At 36.7% G+C, this 18049-nt stretch overlaps 1 protein-coding gene across 2 annotated transcripts in view; it reads left to right on the forward strand.

The window, feature by feature from the left end:
* Positions 1–773: 773 nt before the first annotated feature.
* Positions 774–18049, forward strand: part of fam20cb (FAM20C golgi associated secretory pathway kinase b) — a 52355-nt gene continuing 35079 nt past the window's right edge. The window contains exons 1-3 of one of the 2 annotated variants that reach the window (XM_079851090.1): positions 774–1969; positions 2422–2597; positions 3733–3811. In XM_079851090.1, coding sequence (XP_079707216.1) covers positions 1449–1969; positions 2422–2597; positions 3733–3811 — 776 coding nt within the window. In that variant the 5' untranslated portion in view covers positions 774–1448. The remainder of the gene's footprint in view (positions 1970–2421; positions 2598–3732; positions 3812–18049) is intronic. The other variant, XR_013819161.1, reaches the window with a different exon arrangement.

An 18049-nucleotide genomic window follows, 5' to 3' on the forward strand; every position in this document is an offset into this window, starting at 1 on the left:
TTGAGGGTGAGTAAATTATGGGATAATTTTCATTTTTGAGTGAACCAACCCTTTAAATGAATAGACCATACCCCCCCCCCCCCCCCCCCCCAAATGTCATAATTTACTCACCCTATAATGTAGAAACCTTAAAAGTCGCAATACTCTATTATTCCACAATGTGTGATATATATTTCACATCTTCTGAAGCTACGCAATTGCTTTGGATAAGAAAACAAAGTCACATAGTGAGTGATTTACTAAAAATCTTGAAGTCATCTTCTCTAGCTTGTTGTGTTCATGAGAGAATAAGTGACGTCTGATTTATGAGCTAATCAATGAATCAGATGATCCAGTTCATAAAGCCCTGTCTGAACAATTTCTTCACAAATGAGTCATCCTTCTCTATTGTTGTGTTTCACAGGAGGAGTAAAATCACATGTTAGGATTAACAGTAAACAACATACAATTTTCACTTTTAGGTGAACTCACTTTAATGAGGGTTCTTTCTTATTATAGCCTATTATTTTACCTCATCATTTGCAGTAGGCCTATATGCCTCTTTGTCAACTGCTCCATGACATGCCACATGGAAAAAGTCCAGAAATTTTCCACCGAAATAGGTGGTAGAGAGGGGCATGCGTGTTAAATACATCTTAAAAAGTCATTTCGGACAAAAATGGGTAGTAGTGTGTGTTCAGACGCCCTCTTCTTGCACAATTTGACGCTACAGGAAGCAAGCCTGGACTGTCTGTCTTCTGTTTTCAAGCTCAGCCAATCCTCTATGTGCGAGGGGCTTCAGCATCATGATATTTAACACACCCACCCTGAACTCCGACAGAGGTATTTCCTCAAGCGCCTGTCAACGGGCAGGTATCACCTTCATACCAGCTGGATGTTCAGGATGAAACGTTGAAACTTTCTCCACAGATCACATTTATCGACGGAAGGAGCTCGATGCGATGCCAGACTTTTTCGAAACCTGCCATGCGTTCATCGCTCTCAACGACTGAACAGCCTCGATTTGTACTGGATGAGAAAAGCGAATGAACTTGTGCAGCTGCGGCATCGAGAACACGCACTTTTGTGGATAATTTATCTGATGAGGCTTGACTTAATTATATTTCGCAAATACTTGCAGCATAACAGCTATTACATGTTAAAATAGACTATGAGCGATTGTGTCGAGACTGTTCTCGTGTCTCGTCAACTGACTGCACGGGAGGACTTTAATCGCGAGCGCACGTAAATAACTGGATTATTGTTTCGCATGGATGTGGATGAGCGCTTTTTCCAAATAAACCCCCATTTCTGCCCTTAAACTGGAAAATGAAAACGAAAACGTCCCATGTGTTCTTCTCACAAAATTGGGAGCCCGTGTTTTATGTACTGTTGGCGATGTAGTGCGCTTGCTCACTTTTATCCCTGCCATTCCAAACAAGTCATTTCTCCAACAAGAGACCCTGAAGATGATCCTCTTTAGAAAATTCCGCGTTTTGATTCTGATGGTGTTTCTTATAGCCTGCTCTATGCACATTATGATAGACTTGTTACCGAAGCTGGAGAGACGGAGCAGTAGCGCGTGCTCGTGCTCGCACACACCCAGCGAAGAGCCGCAGAACTGGGCTAAGCATCGAGCCAAGCCGGGATCAGAGTCCGGCTGGCCTAATAAACACACTCTCAGAATACTTCAAGACTTCAGCAACGAGCCGAACTCAAACCTGTCCTCTCACTCGCTGGAAAAAATCACCGTTGGGGAGAGACCTGAGGCTTTGAAAAGATTTGAGCAGTTGACAGGTGACGAGAAGAGGCACGCGACGCGGGACTCTACCCTGAAGAACGCAGTTGTGAAGGGTTCGAGGCTCTCTGCGCTATTTGACCATCCTTTGTACAACAGGCCATTGCCTACTTTAAATGAAGATGAAGACACTTTATTCAATGTCAACACTGATATAAGATTTGACCCTAAAGCTGCACAGAACCCAGAGTGGTAGGTTGAGAATCTCAGGGAGTTTCTTTCTGTTTTGCACAATTAATATGGATTTACTCGTAACAACAACAATAATAAGTGTAGTGATAATATTATCTATTATAATAGTAATAGCTAACTGCATGATTTGTATTATCTTAGAACTTTAACAATTTTGGACACTTTGGACACATTTTGGTCACCTCAACTCTGGTACTCTAAATTGTAATGCAGAAACATGCATTTTTCCGTAAAGCTGCTTTGAAATGATTTGTATTGTGAAAAGCCCTATACAAATAAATGTGAATTGAATTGAATTGAATTAAAATAATTGTTATTATCATCATGCATTTGATCTTGATGATGTCAATAAACTGATGCGTTCAGAACAACATATTATGATTAATCTCTGTAATGGCTTCTGAAAAATGCCACATTGTTCATTGCATCTGGGACATGTTGTCTTTCCGCAGGAATGGGGAAGGTAAAGATGGGGATTATGCTCCTACCGGCGAGATGTCCTCAGACTCATACCCAAACTGGCTCCGCTTCCACATTGGGATCAACCGGTATGAGCTTTACTCCAGGCACAACCCAGTCATTGATGCAATGCTGAAGGATCTGGTGTCGCAAAGGATCACAAGTGTTGGTAAGACAATAGTTGAGATTACACAATTAAGTAGCATTAGAGTTAAACGTTAAATGGGGAAGTGATTTTAGGATTGCAGTGGTTGTGATGCGTGATTTGAGTGCAGCGTCATCTTTCAGTGCTGCTCCTCCTAACAGATTTAAATAGATACTTTGAATGAAGTTTCTCAAAGATAATGGCTAGACTCTTCCTGCACTCTGCCTGTGGATGCATCAATAAAATTGGACTGAGATTCACTGGTAGTGGATTCCAGCAGGGTAAATGAATGAGAAGAGCGTGCAATTTAGACTTAATCAAACGCCATGCTGTGGAAAAGTATCTCCTGCCAAGCATTCATATTGTCAAGCAGACTTGTGCTTGATGGGCTGCATTTATGTGAAGCCCCAAGGTCAATTTCTCAACTTATTATTAACAGGCTCTCCTGAATACTTGATTCTGATTGGATGATTGTTGTATTCTGTGGTCAGAATATTTTTGTACAATAATCAATAAACTACATATTTGACCACTGTCCTTGGCAATCTCACTCGTATCAACCCGCTCTCTCTTTCTTCGCGGATGATGGATTTCGTGTCCATTTATTTACTTATTTGCTAAGTAGCTGTGTAATAAGTTACAGAATGCACAGTGAACCGGTCATTATCACAAAATAAACACATTTAGGATGATCCATTAAGGAACAAAGACCCCCTGTTTGGGATCTGTGTTTATTTAATTTTAAAGGAAGTTGCATGTTAATCTACGATGATAGTGATCTTTAAAAAACCTGGTATAGGCACAGCAGCCTAATAAGTGACTTGAGGCGGTGTCCCCTTATGTTCTTCATCTGTTTGTGATTGCCTGCATATTCATTACAACAATTCATTACAGCTTGTAAAAAAGGTCTTATCAACTTCCCGAAAAGGACAGTGTGTATGGCCAAAATACACTTGTTGTCTTTCGTTTTTTCAACCGTGTATAATCAAAAACAAGACTACAACCATCTGCGATTACAGGACAAAGAATTTTCACTACTTAATTTTCACATTGTTATTGCCACTTGCATAATGAGTCTTATCTTAAATGGTTAATTGTAAGAAAGCTCAAGTTGTTTTCCTGAGACGAGTGTTTAGCGCCACTCTTGTTCTCTCTGTAGCAATGAAATCTGGAGGCACGCAGCTGAAGCTCATCATGACATTCCAGAACTATGGCCAGGCGCTCTTCAAGCCCATGAAGTAAGTGATGCCGTAATAGGACAATGTTAATGACATGACTAATTTACCCATGGTTAAATATTATAGTTGTGTGAACATCTTTGATTTTTACATCTTCTGATTGTCTTATGGGACTATTTCCTGTGCTATATAGTTGTCTATACTCTGTTATTAAATCTTCTGACGGACACCATTGTGTGGTACTTTTAGCTCATCTGCTCAATTCTATTTGGATATGTCTGTTATTATAATCGTGTGATAATATGCTGGGATCACAGCTATTGAAAATGGATTTATAGTCGTCTGCGTAGTGATCCACAATGGACGGATCACATCCTATTTGAAATGTAGGTTACAAAGGGAGGGAGGTTGTTTTTACGGATTTGACAACCCCTCAGCACAAATAATAGTTGCCTCCCTGTAATTTTCCAGATCTATAAATGGCAGCAAGTAAATCTTTGGTGTCATTGTCAGATTCAGAGCAGCAGCCCCTCCATCTGCATGCGCCTTAACTATCTGTTTCACAGACACTGCTTATGCTTTCTCTGGCAGATTAGTATTTAATGTCTTAGTGGTTTCATTATTATCATTGAGATCCTCTCTGTTTCCTCAATGGTTTTTCATAGCACCACCAGTTAAAGAGTAATGTATACAGGATGTGGGCCTTGGTGACTGAATCATTTCTAATGTGTTGGTCGACCGTATGTCCTGCCGGCTGAGTGCCTTTATTGGCCATGAAGCTGGTGTTCAGACTGCAGACATCCTGTATTCATAAAGACACACTTTAGCATTGACAAACTTTAATATGAGATGCGTTTCCGTGTGTGAGCATGAAATCGAAGAGTTGATCAATATTCTTGAATTTTATATAGACAAATGTAAAATGTCCATGTTGTTTTCTGTATTCTTCGATTATGTTCTCAGAATTAAGGAAGCCAAATAGGAGGCACATGTGTCCCGTTCAGAGATGTTCTTGGTTTGTTCTTGGGGAGTATTTGAGGAGAGATGAGAACAATGGGTCTTTGGTGACAAGATGCTGATAAATGTTATTAGAGAGAGGAGGTCTGAGCCCAGGCTGTTCCTGCTATAATTAGCACAGACCAACAAAGACACATTTATTTCTTTTCCAGCCACAAGCTAAACACTTCACCCCCATCTTGCTTTTGGAGATCATCTTTTCTCTTGCATTCTCCTTTTTCACTGATAGTTTGAAACCCAGGACTTGCTCGACCTTCTTTGAGGACACGATCTCAGATGTTTGCCAGCTAGCACATTGCTAATGTAATCAAAGTCAAGATGAAACTTCAAACGTCTTTACTCATCTCTGCCTTTGTTTGTAATTACATTTTGTAAATATTGTTTTCATGAACTGATTTGTCTACGTGCTTTCCATGCCTTCTCTGACAAGTCAGGCGAGGATGTGTTCTTGCAACACTTGTGGTTGACTAGGACAAGTTTCTTTCCTTTTGATTCATGTCCACATGTTCAAATATGCCACACACTCAGATATTCCTATATTACTGTATAGCCTGAGGAAATTGCTTAATCAGCTTTAATTCTCTTTGCTCACCTTCATGTTGTTCCAAACCTGTATATTTTCCTTTCTTCCCTGGAGCACAAAATAAGATGTTTAGCAGAATGTTCCTGCTGCTCCTCCCAATGAAAGCAAATGGTGACCAGAGGCTGTCAAACTCTAAAAATAAGAAAGATCTTAAGCGAATAACAATTTAAAGGTCATATGGTTCTTTTTTTTAGCATTTTTTGGCACATAGTTGCCATTTGCTTTCATTCTATGGAAACAAGCAGCCTCAAAACCATAAATAACATCTCCTTTTATGATCTAAAGAACAAAGGAAACTATACAGGTGTGGTGCAGCATTAAATGTTTCATTCATTTATTCATTTATGGCTTGTGTTTTTGGCAGAGGAACTGAGCTCCTGGAATAGAAAACTGGTTAGATTGTTAGCAAATTCCCTATGATCATTTGATAGAATAAAAGCTGCTTGATTGGTCTCAAAAGCAGGTAATTTGGTCTGGAATTCTTATGTGGTTTCTGCTTAGGCTAGTACTTAGGCTATTTAACAGAATTAATGAAACTCTGTGATGAATGGGTGTGTGAGTGGATTAGTGGGTGGACAGATCAGAGGGAGTGATAGTTTTTAAGAACTTCCACAGTTGGGCTTCTCGAGGTTTAATAAAGAAAAGATACAAGAACTCAATGTAGGAGAGGCGAGCTCCTCTGAATGCATCATTACTCAAGCACTATTTAAAGATAAAGGAGATTTCAATAGCAAACAGACACGTCTTAAAGGCTGCTCTCTGAGGCATGAAATGCTTAAAAATGGATCTTCCTCTGTTCTGAGATAGAGGCGAATGGACAACAACACAATTGTTCTCATCTGCTTGCGTTGTTTGACATATCCCTGTAAATATCACATGACAAGCACACAACACTGACTTTGAGCAGTGGTTCTCCACTGGTTTTGCTTTAGGACTCAGTTTGTGAGAGTCAATGGAAATCAAATGTCAATTCAAATACTGAAAATGTTTCTTTGACAAAAGTTTACTGGATTTTTTACTGAAAATGTATTAATATTAGGTCCAACAATATTAGGGATGCACCGATATGAAAATTTGGGCAATACTGATAACGATAATTCTTTAGTTGAAAGCCGATAACCGATATATTGGCCGATAAATCTAAATCCAAATTTTTATAGAATTTTTTTATGTTTTGATCACAAAACAAAAGTCTCACCATTAAAACCCATGTCCCAAGCACACAATTATAATGTTCTCATTATAATTTTATGTAGCTTATATGACAGACTTGCGCTGCACATAACTGTATTTTCCTTTTTTAAGTGATTCCAATCATATTTCAAGCAATTCAAAAACATCATGGTGAACAGTGAGCATCTGAATTGTCAGCTGAAGGAAATAATCCATTATTTATCGGCTTTAATACATCGGCCATATTTTCTTTTCAGGCCGATAACGATAACATTAGTTAAAAAGGCCGATACCGATATGGTGGCCGATGTATCGTGCATCCCTAAACAATATGCAAAATGACTAATTATACACAGATTATTCTAATATAGCTTGAATGTGAACATTTTGTTTTCTTTTGTATTTAGGTGTGTAAATAAAAAAATTATATTGTTGTAGTGGGCACAAACCAAAAAAGTAAAGCATATTAAAAATGCTCTTTTTTACCATATGTTGTTTTGTTCTTAGTTTTTGAGGCATATTTGTCATATTTATTTTGTCATCCTAACTATGGTTGATTATACAGTTAAGTGCATTTTATTATTCACATTTAGCATTGTATTTTTTTGTTGTTGTTTTTTTCATGTTCTCTGGACCCACCAGTTGAGGACAACTAGATAGAGAACATCTTAGTATGTGTGCATGACTATGAGTTTCAGAGTTTGAATGAAATGAATCAGATGAATGAGTGTTTTCCTGATATCTCTCACTCATGAAACCTCCATTAGTGTTGATCCACCATGAAGCTGACTGCAGCCCCCCCACAGAAACACTGACATGCTTCATCCATAATTAGCTCCTCCCTGGTCACACTAGACAGGATTTTTGGACAAACATGCTGTCATTGATTAAGCTAATCTGATGAGTCATTCCGTTGTTGCAGCTGTTTGACTGATGAGAGTTGCTAATGTAAAATTTATTCTAGAGGTAAGAATTTCACCAAGGAAAAAGAGACAGACCACTTGTAAAAAAATAATAATTTGAGAATGGAAGTCCCACCCCTCAGTTAAGAGAACCAGTTAATCAGCTTTTTGTTAGTTGCTTACTGTAGAACATCTGTGTGCTTTAGCTGGATCCCCCTGAAATATAGATTTTGCTAGATTGCATGGAAATCATTTATAAAAAACAAGAATTGGTGACTTTAATATACTATACTATAATGTTATGTTCAATATAGTTAATGATGTATAAAAGACAGAAAACAGTTAAAGAATTTATTGTAAAATAATTCATTTGATTGAATCGCATTAATTACAACCTATATTTTCAATTCAAAATGGAGAAAATTACCAAAACAACGAGTAGTTTGCATCACTGGATATTATGTTGTTTAACAGTTGTCCTATATATAATGATATCTTAACTCACTCTTTCACAGTTAAAACTGAAGAGTCATGCTGCAATTCACGTTTTGGCTTCTGTGTAGAGTAAAGCCCGCCTTTGATGATTTGATTGGCCATCTCAATCATTTTGTCATTGATGAGCACTGTTCGACCACTTAAGCAGACCATCTTGAAAAATCTACTTTTAAAACTTTTTGTCATCCTAAAAACAAACAGTGTGGTGTGTAATAAAGTCTATATGTTAATGAAAAGTGATCTTGACAAGCACTTTTTGAGATTTCATTATTTTCCCTTGCATTCCCATTGCATTAAAGCTACATGATTCCATTCAGGATTAAAAAAAATATATGGTAGGCCAGTTGACATTGGCCCTAATCATCAAAATAAAAGCTTTTATTTCATAATGAAGTTTCAGCATTTGCAAACATGGATGTCAGAGTCAATCTTTCTTTTTATAAAACTGCAATAATCTAAAATAGCTCCCAGCCATAACTTGACAACACTTATGCTGTCCATACTTTGAGAATTTTCTTTGCTGTAACATTAACTAGGGCTGGACTGGGACTGAAAAATAGCCTGAGCCCAATCCTGGCCCATCACAAACCAAAGCAGATAATCTCCCACTAAATGTATCACTTATGCATATAATACAAACTACTGCCTGCTGTACTTTCTTGTTGATATTGATTTTGTATTGTGTGTGAAAAAGACATGTTACATTGAAAAGGCAGTGCAATTAAATTACACAACAAATGAAAAAATCTATAAAGCTTAAGTGTGCAATTTTTTTAATGTTCAAATACTTTCTTATATCCCAGATTTATATAAATAAGTAATTGTTTGTAGGCTCACTTCCTGAGAAATGTTAACACTGTGGTTCTGTGCATCCAGAACATCACAACACAACCACATTGGCTTGGGTTCGGGTGGGACTATGTTTGACTGACCAGTTGGCGAGACACTCGATCTGTCCATTTGGAAAAGCCCCGGTGCCATTAACTTGTCTTTATGCGTTGTGTTTAGTCATGCTGAAAGCGTCTTTGTTATTTCATGTGGTTTATACTGATGCTTGATTCATAGTCCCAGAAGCATGTACTTCAGGGGTGTCTGTCATAAAGTATTACTGTCTGAATGATCTGAGGTTTTGTGCATCGACAAGGTTAATGATATCTACCCTGGCAGTGCAGTTCTACCAGAAAGACTCGGGAGGCAAAATAACGTAACAAAGCATACATTTATTAACAGGCTAGCAAGCAAGTATTTATAAAGTTCTTTGGAGTAGGCCCCATCCGTAGCTCGCAATCCGAGGGTAACGGAATCTGCATTTCCTGCCTGAAGACAAAGGCAGGGGCGCAGCCGACCCCCCCCGGGAGGTACGGACAGGACCATTCTAGTGGTGGTGGGGAGGATGGAGGTAATTGATGGCGTCAGCATCTGCGAACTCAGACATGTGTAAGTACCGATCTTTTATACTGCAAGTATTAGAACATGATTGGTTAGATGTGAAGGTAATAAGTGACATAACAATTGAGTCTTCCTGACAGAACTTAAGCTAAAGCTTTCATTTTCCACAGATCTGTTCCCATCCAAGATATGACTCCCATGACAGACCTTAAGTCTTCCATAAGACAGCTCAGAGCTCACTCACATTTGTAGTGCTTTTGCTTAGTTCTTGTCCTGTCTTTATCAAGGCCTTTTTGCAGGTCTTTGACTCAAAAAAAGGGATTCATACCAGCTTAATGCCCCATGAAATTCCATGTCGCTTTAAAGAATTCATTTTCTCAGTTTTGTTTGCAGTGTTAATTTATTAGAGATAGGTAATTGATTTGACCAATATTTTTTACTGATACGTTTCTACAATACTGGGACCATCGATAAATGGCATAATTTAGTGGATCTCTAAAGATTTGCACCCAACAATGCAACTGTGCGTTCAAAAGGAAGTGGTCACATGTGAAGTAACGTACTTAATTTAAGAAATATGTAACATTTTAAACTTAGCGGTGAGTCAATATATACGTATATGAAAATAAATATAATGGCATACATCGTTGTTGTTGTTGTTTGGTAGACTAAGTCTAACAGCTAAGTGTAAAGTCTAATTTAAAAAGGAATAATACAAATAATATTTATAATGCATATTATACATTTAGTTGTGGACGTGGTACACTGAAAAAATGTTGCTGCCTTCAATTTTTAAGTACAATCAACTTGGATGTTTAAGTCATTTCAACTTAAATAACATTAAACTGACTTTAATGTTTAATGTATTTTGATGAGTTAAAGCAATGTAAAAACATATGTTACTTATTGATCATATAATTTACAGCATACTAAAGGTTTTGAAATGTATTATTACTACGACTACTATACTACTACTAAGTATTATGAATTGTTCTCCCAAAAACAAACGTTTACAAAAACAATATCAGCCAATCTCTGTTATGTAGTGTCTGTCTGTTGGTATAGTTTTAAAAGAAGACGGGTATGTAAGCAGCATCACAGAGCACAACAGCAGAATCTATTTTATAAGCTATAGTTACTGTCAGTCAAGCACCTCGGGGAATAATTATCTGATAATTGAGGCACAAGGTAAAATACCGTTTTCACAGTTGTTAAAATTCTTGATTGTCACTCTTAATTATAACAGCACAGGCGTTGCATGCATGATTTTATCTGTTCTCATTAGGACAAATTCCCTAATTGGCCCTGAATGTTCCAGAGTATCTGAAACATAACCCTGGATGATGGGATAATTGGGGGACAACAGAATGCACACACCTTGGGGACAACAGAGTACTATAATGCTAACTAAACTTACTAAAGTACTGCAGCTTATGAGCAACACCGAAGCTTTGAAGACGTCTGTTCTACAGCTTCGGATAGAGCTGATCTGTGGAGGACGAGGACTGCTCGGCTGAATGGCCTTGACTTTCCTCTTTACTTTCCTCTCACTTGTGTTGGAGTAACAGTGAGGTTGGGTAGACAAAATAAATGATGTAACTGGCCTTGGATACAAATGCCCACAACTAATCTGTGTTAGCAGGCGGACTCCCTCCCTCTTACCCTGTCTCTTTCGCTTCTTCCCTCACATTCTTTCTATTTCTCCTTCTGCTTCTTCCAGGATTACCGCAGATACTTGTTTGTGTTGTGATAAGCGCTTCACTATATCCAGGAAAAGCACGGTGCATTGTACCTCTTAAGCCTCTGCATCGGGGCTCTTTGCTCCTCTCCATAGACTTTCATAGTGAAGGATCAAGAGAAAAGAGAATAACATCGCAGGGTCATTCCTACTGTGCCATACATTTTTATGTCCACATCACATATGTCTTAATATATGTGACCCTGCCTGTGAAAACCCAGCTAAAGTCATTTTTTTGTGATTCAATGTTTTCTACATAAAATCATCCTACACAATGTAAGGAACATTCTGTGAAAATATAACCTTGATATCTTTAATATTGACTGAGTAAGGCCATGTCAAAGATTTGCTAAAATTCGGGCTCAGAAAATCATATTTGTGAGAAATTCCAATTTAAAAATAAGTTATTTGTTAAAACTGCAACACATTTGATCCATAGTTATCCTGCATATGTGCCTTATAACACAATAAAGCTGAGATTCTCCCCTTTTTAGTGATATATGACACATCAGTGGAAAAATTCTTAAAGTTTTGTAAAACAGGTCTATTTATTATGATGTGCATGTCCAAAAAGCTAAAAGCATAAAAACATTGAAATGAATGGGGGTACCACAAGAGCTTTATCATAGCAACAATTACCATGTCAATTCAGTGGAATGATTTGTATAACTTTATTAGTAAAATGTAATATCAGTGAAACGTCAATAATATATCAATTAAATAACATAACATTTCTCATTCTCTGAAATTATCATTCTCTTACTGGCCCACGGTGTAACATTGAGTAAATATGGAGTAAAAAATAAATAAATAAATAAAATTTCAAGCGATAGTTTACCCAAAACCTACAATTCTGTCATCATTTACTCACCCTGATGTTATTCCAAACCTGTATGAGTTTCTTTCTAATGCTGAACACAAAATAAGATATTTTAAAGAATGTTTGTAACCAGACAGTTGACGGCACCCATTGACTTCCATAGGTGCCGCCAACTGTCTGCTTACCAACATTCTTTAAAATATCTTATTTTTTGTTAAACAGAAGCAATTCAAGTCTATTACTATTAAAGTCTGTTTTTACTCTTTCTAATAGAAAAGACACAGAAAATAAGTTCCTGAACCGAATGATATACGAATCAGCAGTGTTGTTGCGCGAAATAAACCCAGAGACGATTGAAATCAATGTTTAGGAAGCCCATGTCCGGTTTTTTTTTTTTTTTTTGCGCAAAAGTATAACGTAGTGTCAATAAAATCATTAATTTCAGTATTTATCATGTTATAAATGAAAATGTAAGTATTGCATCTCAAAACCATCATCATTTACAGCAATAAACACACATGGACCATTTTTGTCATTTTTATGGCTATTACTACTTTGACGCTCGTTAACTCATAATTCGATTCTGCGACTTTAGCCGGGGTTTCACAGGCGGGGTCACATATTGGAACTCACAATGTTTGAGGATTGAATTCATATTAGTTTGATTTTTTTTCTTTTTTATGATGGTATTACTGTTATGTGAACAAACATGGGGTAATATTTTATTCATTTCACCAGTTTGCTTTGAGCAGATGCCACTTGTCCCCAGGTGCACTAACTTCTGACATAAAAAATTTACAGTTTATTAAAAAATATTCTAGATTCAGTTCCTAGAATGAGAAATATTCTGGTTTCATCATATGAAGTCTCTTATGCTCACCAATGCTTCATTTGTTTGTTTAAAATACAGTAAAAAAAAAAGTAAAATCAAATATTTTTAATATAATGGTAAAATATTTATTTTATTATAAATATTTATATTTATTCTTTTATTTTTGAAACCATTTTAAATAACTGTTTTCTATTTTAATAAATTGTAAAGTGTCATTTATTCCTGTGATGGCAAAGCTGCAATTTTCAGCATCATTACTCCAGTTTTCAGTGTCACATTATTTGGTGCTCAAGAAAAATAACTCATTACTATCAATTTTGAAAACAGTACTTGCTGCTCAATATTTTTGTGGAAAACATGATTTTTTTTCAGGATTCTTTGATGAATAGAAAGTTCAAAAGAACAGCATTTATTTGAAAAACAGTTTTTGTAACAATGTAAATGTCTTTACTGTCACATTTGATCAATTTGTTGTGTCCTTGCTGAATAAAAGTATACTGATCCCATACGTTTGAAAGGTAATGTGTATATATTTTCCTAATCTTTTGTAATAACCCATTAACTAACAGAAATCAGGTCTTTAATACTCCAGGAAGTGACATCATTTTAAGTGGAACAACTACAGCCAAAACATCATTATTAGCTATGAATTTTAAAAAATTGCAATGTTCTATGGCATTTATTGGTTTCTCATTCAATCTTGGTATGTCAAATTGGTATGATAATACCCACCAACCTTTCAAAAGAGAGTTAAAAAATATGTCAAAATGAACTTGACACCGTCATATAACTATGACACGTCTCATTCCTCACTGAGAAATGGCTCTTTATTTCCACCCTGTTAGATTTCATCCTGTTAATTTTATTGCCAAGTCCAAATGAATAAAGTGTAAGTAGCTGAGCTTGACCAGAGCATTTTTTTTGAGAGCCTGCCATACCCTTTTCATAGAAATACTACCTCAAATTACAACTCAAATATATAACATTACATTTTTAAAATTCAAAAGGTACTGCATAACAGGAATGACCCAACAATAGATTAACATCTGTTAAAACTGAAAGAGTGACAATTGTCTGCATCTTAGACTATAGGCATAATTCTAATGTGCTGTTAGACTGGGAGATGTAGGCGAATAACTGAACAGCACTAGAGCAAATCAACTTGCAGAAAACCATTGATCTGTTTACTCAGGATTGCAGAAATAGGCAATAGACCTGAGAAAACATGTTGACCCCATTTGTGGCACAGCATATGCAAATATGAGCTTTGGAGTCTAATTTTTGGTTGATGCACATGGTTTTGTGTCTAATCTCCAATCATGCAATGATGCAGCCATTATAATTTGGGCATTAGAATAATGCTGTTGCTCAGTTAGAGGATTCAGAGGAAATGGCTTTTGTCATGCGCAGAATATTCACAGACACACCTTCACAATAGCCAACACCCAAAAAGCTCTTATTGAGAAACTGTCTCAAAGTTCTCCATAATCCTTGTCTCAACAAACACAGTACCTCCTAAAAAGCAGCTTAACCAACACACATTATATAAGCCTAATGAGTCATTCCAAGAGTACAATGTATGAAGTTTTTTGGGGGGGTCAGAAAGTCAATGAAAACTTGCACAACCAGTACCTAAAAACATTATGTATACACATACTGTATATAGAGTGAGGGAACTGCAGGATATTTCTCTATTGTCTACCCTTCCTCTATAATCTATATAGCCTGTAATCTACTCGCTCTTCAGAAAGGCAGTATGCCACGTACTTCACTCTACCAGTGGGACTGCTGAGGATTTCAGGGCTTGCAGCCTAGCAAATGTGTTTTTTTCCTTCTTTCCCCTGTCTTTTGTGTCTATGCTCTGGGAATTATGAAAGGAACTTCTATATAGCTGGAAAATGTGAACTCTTCAAACCAAGCCAGCATCAAAAGTGCAGTTAATCCAAGCTTTCTCTCACAAACTTGTTTTTCCCCCCTCTAAAGCATCTCAGACTGTTTCTATAAATGTTTAATGATTTCGATTCTGGCACTGCTTTCCTCAGTGTGGCCGATATGTTTCCTATTGTGCTACGGCCAGCTACTGGATTCCATGTTCTCACCACACGGTCAATAGCGTGTGATTTCAGTTAAATTTTAGAGTATTTTGACCCTTTGAACGAAGCTATATTTCATCGGGTTAGATTTCAGAAGCCTTTGTCTCTTTTAGTCTGTGTTGATTTAATTACAGTTGCTTGTCTGTCATCTTTTCACAATTATAAAAGAATCAGATAAACCTTAAAGGAATTTTCCAGGTTCCATATAAGTTATCAATCAACTGCATGTGTGGCAAAAACCACAAAAATAATTTCGACTTGAGGCACTTATAATGGAAGTGAACTATGAACTTAAAAAAGTGCTTTTCTTTGTGAAGTAAAAAAAATGACTAGCACAACTTTACAACTCTAAGAATTTAACATGTTTAAACACAACTAAAAAATCTTATTTTTAACAAATGCTGAAAACAGTTGCTTAATGTTGCCTAATGTTGTTGTGAAAACCTTGATATATATTTTTGCATGATTCTTTGAAAAAATAATAGCATTTATTGAAATAAATGTATTTACTGTCACTTCTGAATAAAAGTAAAAAAATTAAAAAGTAGTGAACAGTAGTGTGCTTTTACATTTTTTCTTAAAATTTTTACATTTCTGTTTTTAAATCCTCCCAAATTTGGCCCCATTCACTTGAACGCTTGTTACACTGATTTATTTATTTATTTTTTACAGAAAATGATGGACGAATCGAAGTGTGTTGTGTTAATCAGCATTATGCCACCCATACTATCGACTGATCTTAACTTATATTGAACTTGGAATATTATTTTTGAAAACACTCCTGAAGGGGAAGCGCTCGCGCCTAAGTGAGGAGTGAAAGCGCAATGTCTGCGAAAGCCAGTGTTTTTTTTTTTTACGTTAGACTGTTGTAACCAGGGCTGGGCCTTTTCTTGCCCTTTAATTTATAGAGCTCTGCTTATCAACTCTCGCTTTACTTTTCCACCCACTAATTTACCTAATTTCATGGTGGGATGCTTACCACAGACTCAGGGAGTTTTTTTTTCCTGTTCATTGCTTACGGCTGCATTTTTACCTGGGCATGATGTTTGTTATGGGGGCTGGAAGGAATACTAAAATATTACTCTGGATTAAAGAACTGCAATTGTGATGTGTTGACTTTTTAAACAGAAAGTAATCTAACGTGTATTTATGGAGAAGAGGTTTGCATTAGTCTCTGTTAGGGAGTCTGCAACTGTACTGCAGGGGGTCTGGCAATTATTATTATTAGATCTTTGAGGAAGAAAATGCATTGAATAAAATACAATATTATGTTCAACCACTTCTACCAATTCACTATATTAAGAAGTTAACATTTAGCTAAATGTATAATTGTCCTTCAATTCAGGAATGGATATTTGAATTGCTTTGCAATGTGAGCATCATAGCAAAGAATGTATATGCATTAAGTTTACGCGTCGTATTATAGGCCAGGCTTATAATGTGACACTCAATTTTATATGTTATGTAACAGGGGTCTCTGGCTGTCCACCAAAGGAGTCATTGGCCTCAGAAGGTTGAAGACACCTGGTCTAAATGATTTAAACATACAACAAAGGGATTCTGCTTTTGCAATTAAGTATGAGAAAATAAGAAAACATGTTGGGCACAAGTCAGGCCTTGCCAGCACTGTTGCCACCAACAGTCAGACCAGACTCCAGCAGTATAATTACTCTAATTGTCTCGGCAATAAATCTGAAGCCAGACATGAAAGAATTCAGGGAACATCTTTAATTATACTCAGTGGGGACCAAATAAGCACTTAGCAACAAAAAGATGTTTTATATAGAATTTATCTAGGGAACATTTGATTTTAAAATATTTGGAGGAATGCTTCAAAAATGGTGTCTCTTCAGTTTGTTGATGTGCTAAAGCTTAAGCCTCTTTTCACTTCAGAAGACCTATTAAAACGGTGGCAAACAAGGAGACTTGTTCTCATGTCTAAATCATTTCCAAGCACAGGAAAGCTGATTGATTTTGCATTTGAAGCACTTCCAGTGCAATATGTTGTTGTCATCAAGAATTTCAGTGCGCAACCAGTCAGGGCACCAGGAAACTGATCTTGAGGGTCCACCCCCCCTCCGTGGCGGGACAGAAGAGCGTTTCTGGTGCAGGTGCAGTGTTCTGCTATTGTCCGTCTTCTGATTGCTCCCCCTCAGGGCCTGAGGAGTGGGTGTTGACTGCCCGCCTATGGGAAATGCACACTATGGTAGAAAAAGGAGACAGCGGGAGACAGAAGGGGTGAAGATTTTAGCTCGGTTTCAAAACCTACTACTTACAAAACCTAAGTTAACTGAAATCGAACCTCATAAGTGACTAATGTAGAATGCTTTTCTTAAGGTGCTGCCACATTAGTGAAGTTTCTGTGAAATTTCATGGGTCAAAAAAGTTCCATTGTCTATTATCAATAGTGTAGCTCACACACAATTCATTTTCAAACCAAGCAGCTTTCTGTTGGTTAACCCAGCAAATTTGTGTGACCAACTTGAACCCATTTCAAAATCTGCCTGAGGGAAACTTTGAAAAATACAGTAAGTATCAGAAATACAGTAAAATACAGTAATCTTGAAATATTATTACAATTTAAAATGAATGTTTTCTATTTTAATATATTTAAAATTGTATTTTATTTCTGTGAGGCAAAGCTGAATTTTCAGCAGTTATTACTCTTCAATGTCAAATGATTCTTCAGAAATCATTTTAATATGCTGAGTTGGTGCTCAAGAAACATTTCATTTTGAAAACAGATTCAAATTTTTGTGAAAATGTGATATTTTCAAGATTCTTCAATGAATAGAAAGTTTAAAAGAACTGCACTTAATGAAATTTTATATATATATATATATATATATAACTCTGTAGGTGAGTCTGATTTCTCAAAAGGCGGAGCTTTCCCTCGAAAGTCGAAAGAGAGGAGTTAAACATGCAAAATATTTATTAATACTTTTCAGTATTTAGGGAAAAATCGAAGTATTTTTAATCTACTGTACATTTTCTTCACCATTGGATCCTGCTAGGAGCACAGCTGTGATGCCTTAAAATGCTTGCTAGGTTTAGGAGCATAACAAAAGATGACATGTAATAGTGTGATAATGTTATATTGAGAGCAAAGAAGTTTACTTGTCATAAACAGTACAAGGCCTCTTGTAAGAGTCTTTCTCAGCAGTGACATTTTTACCGCTGCTGTCAGAGCACCAAGGACAGGAAACAACAGAACACCCTTCTGCAGGCAGATGTTTCTTCCATTCTCAGCGTGGCC

Source organism: Squalius cephalus (assembly GCF_949319135.1).
Source record: "Squalius cephalus genome assembly, chromosome: 19".
Taxonomy (NCBI): Eukaryota; Metazoa; Chordata; class Actinopteri; order Cypriniformes; family Leuciscidae; genus Squalius; species Squalius cephalus.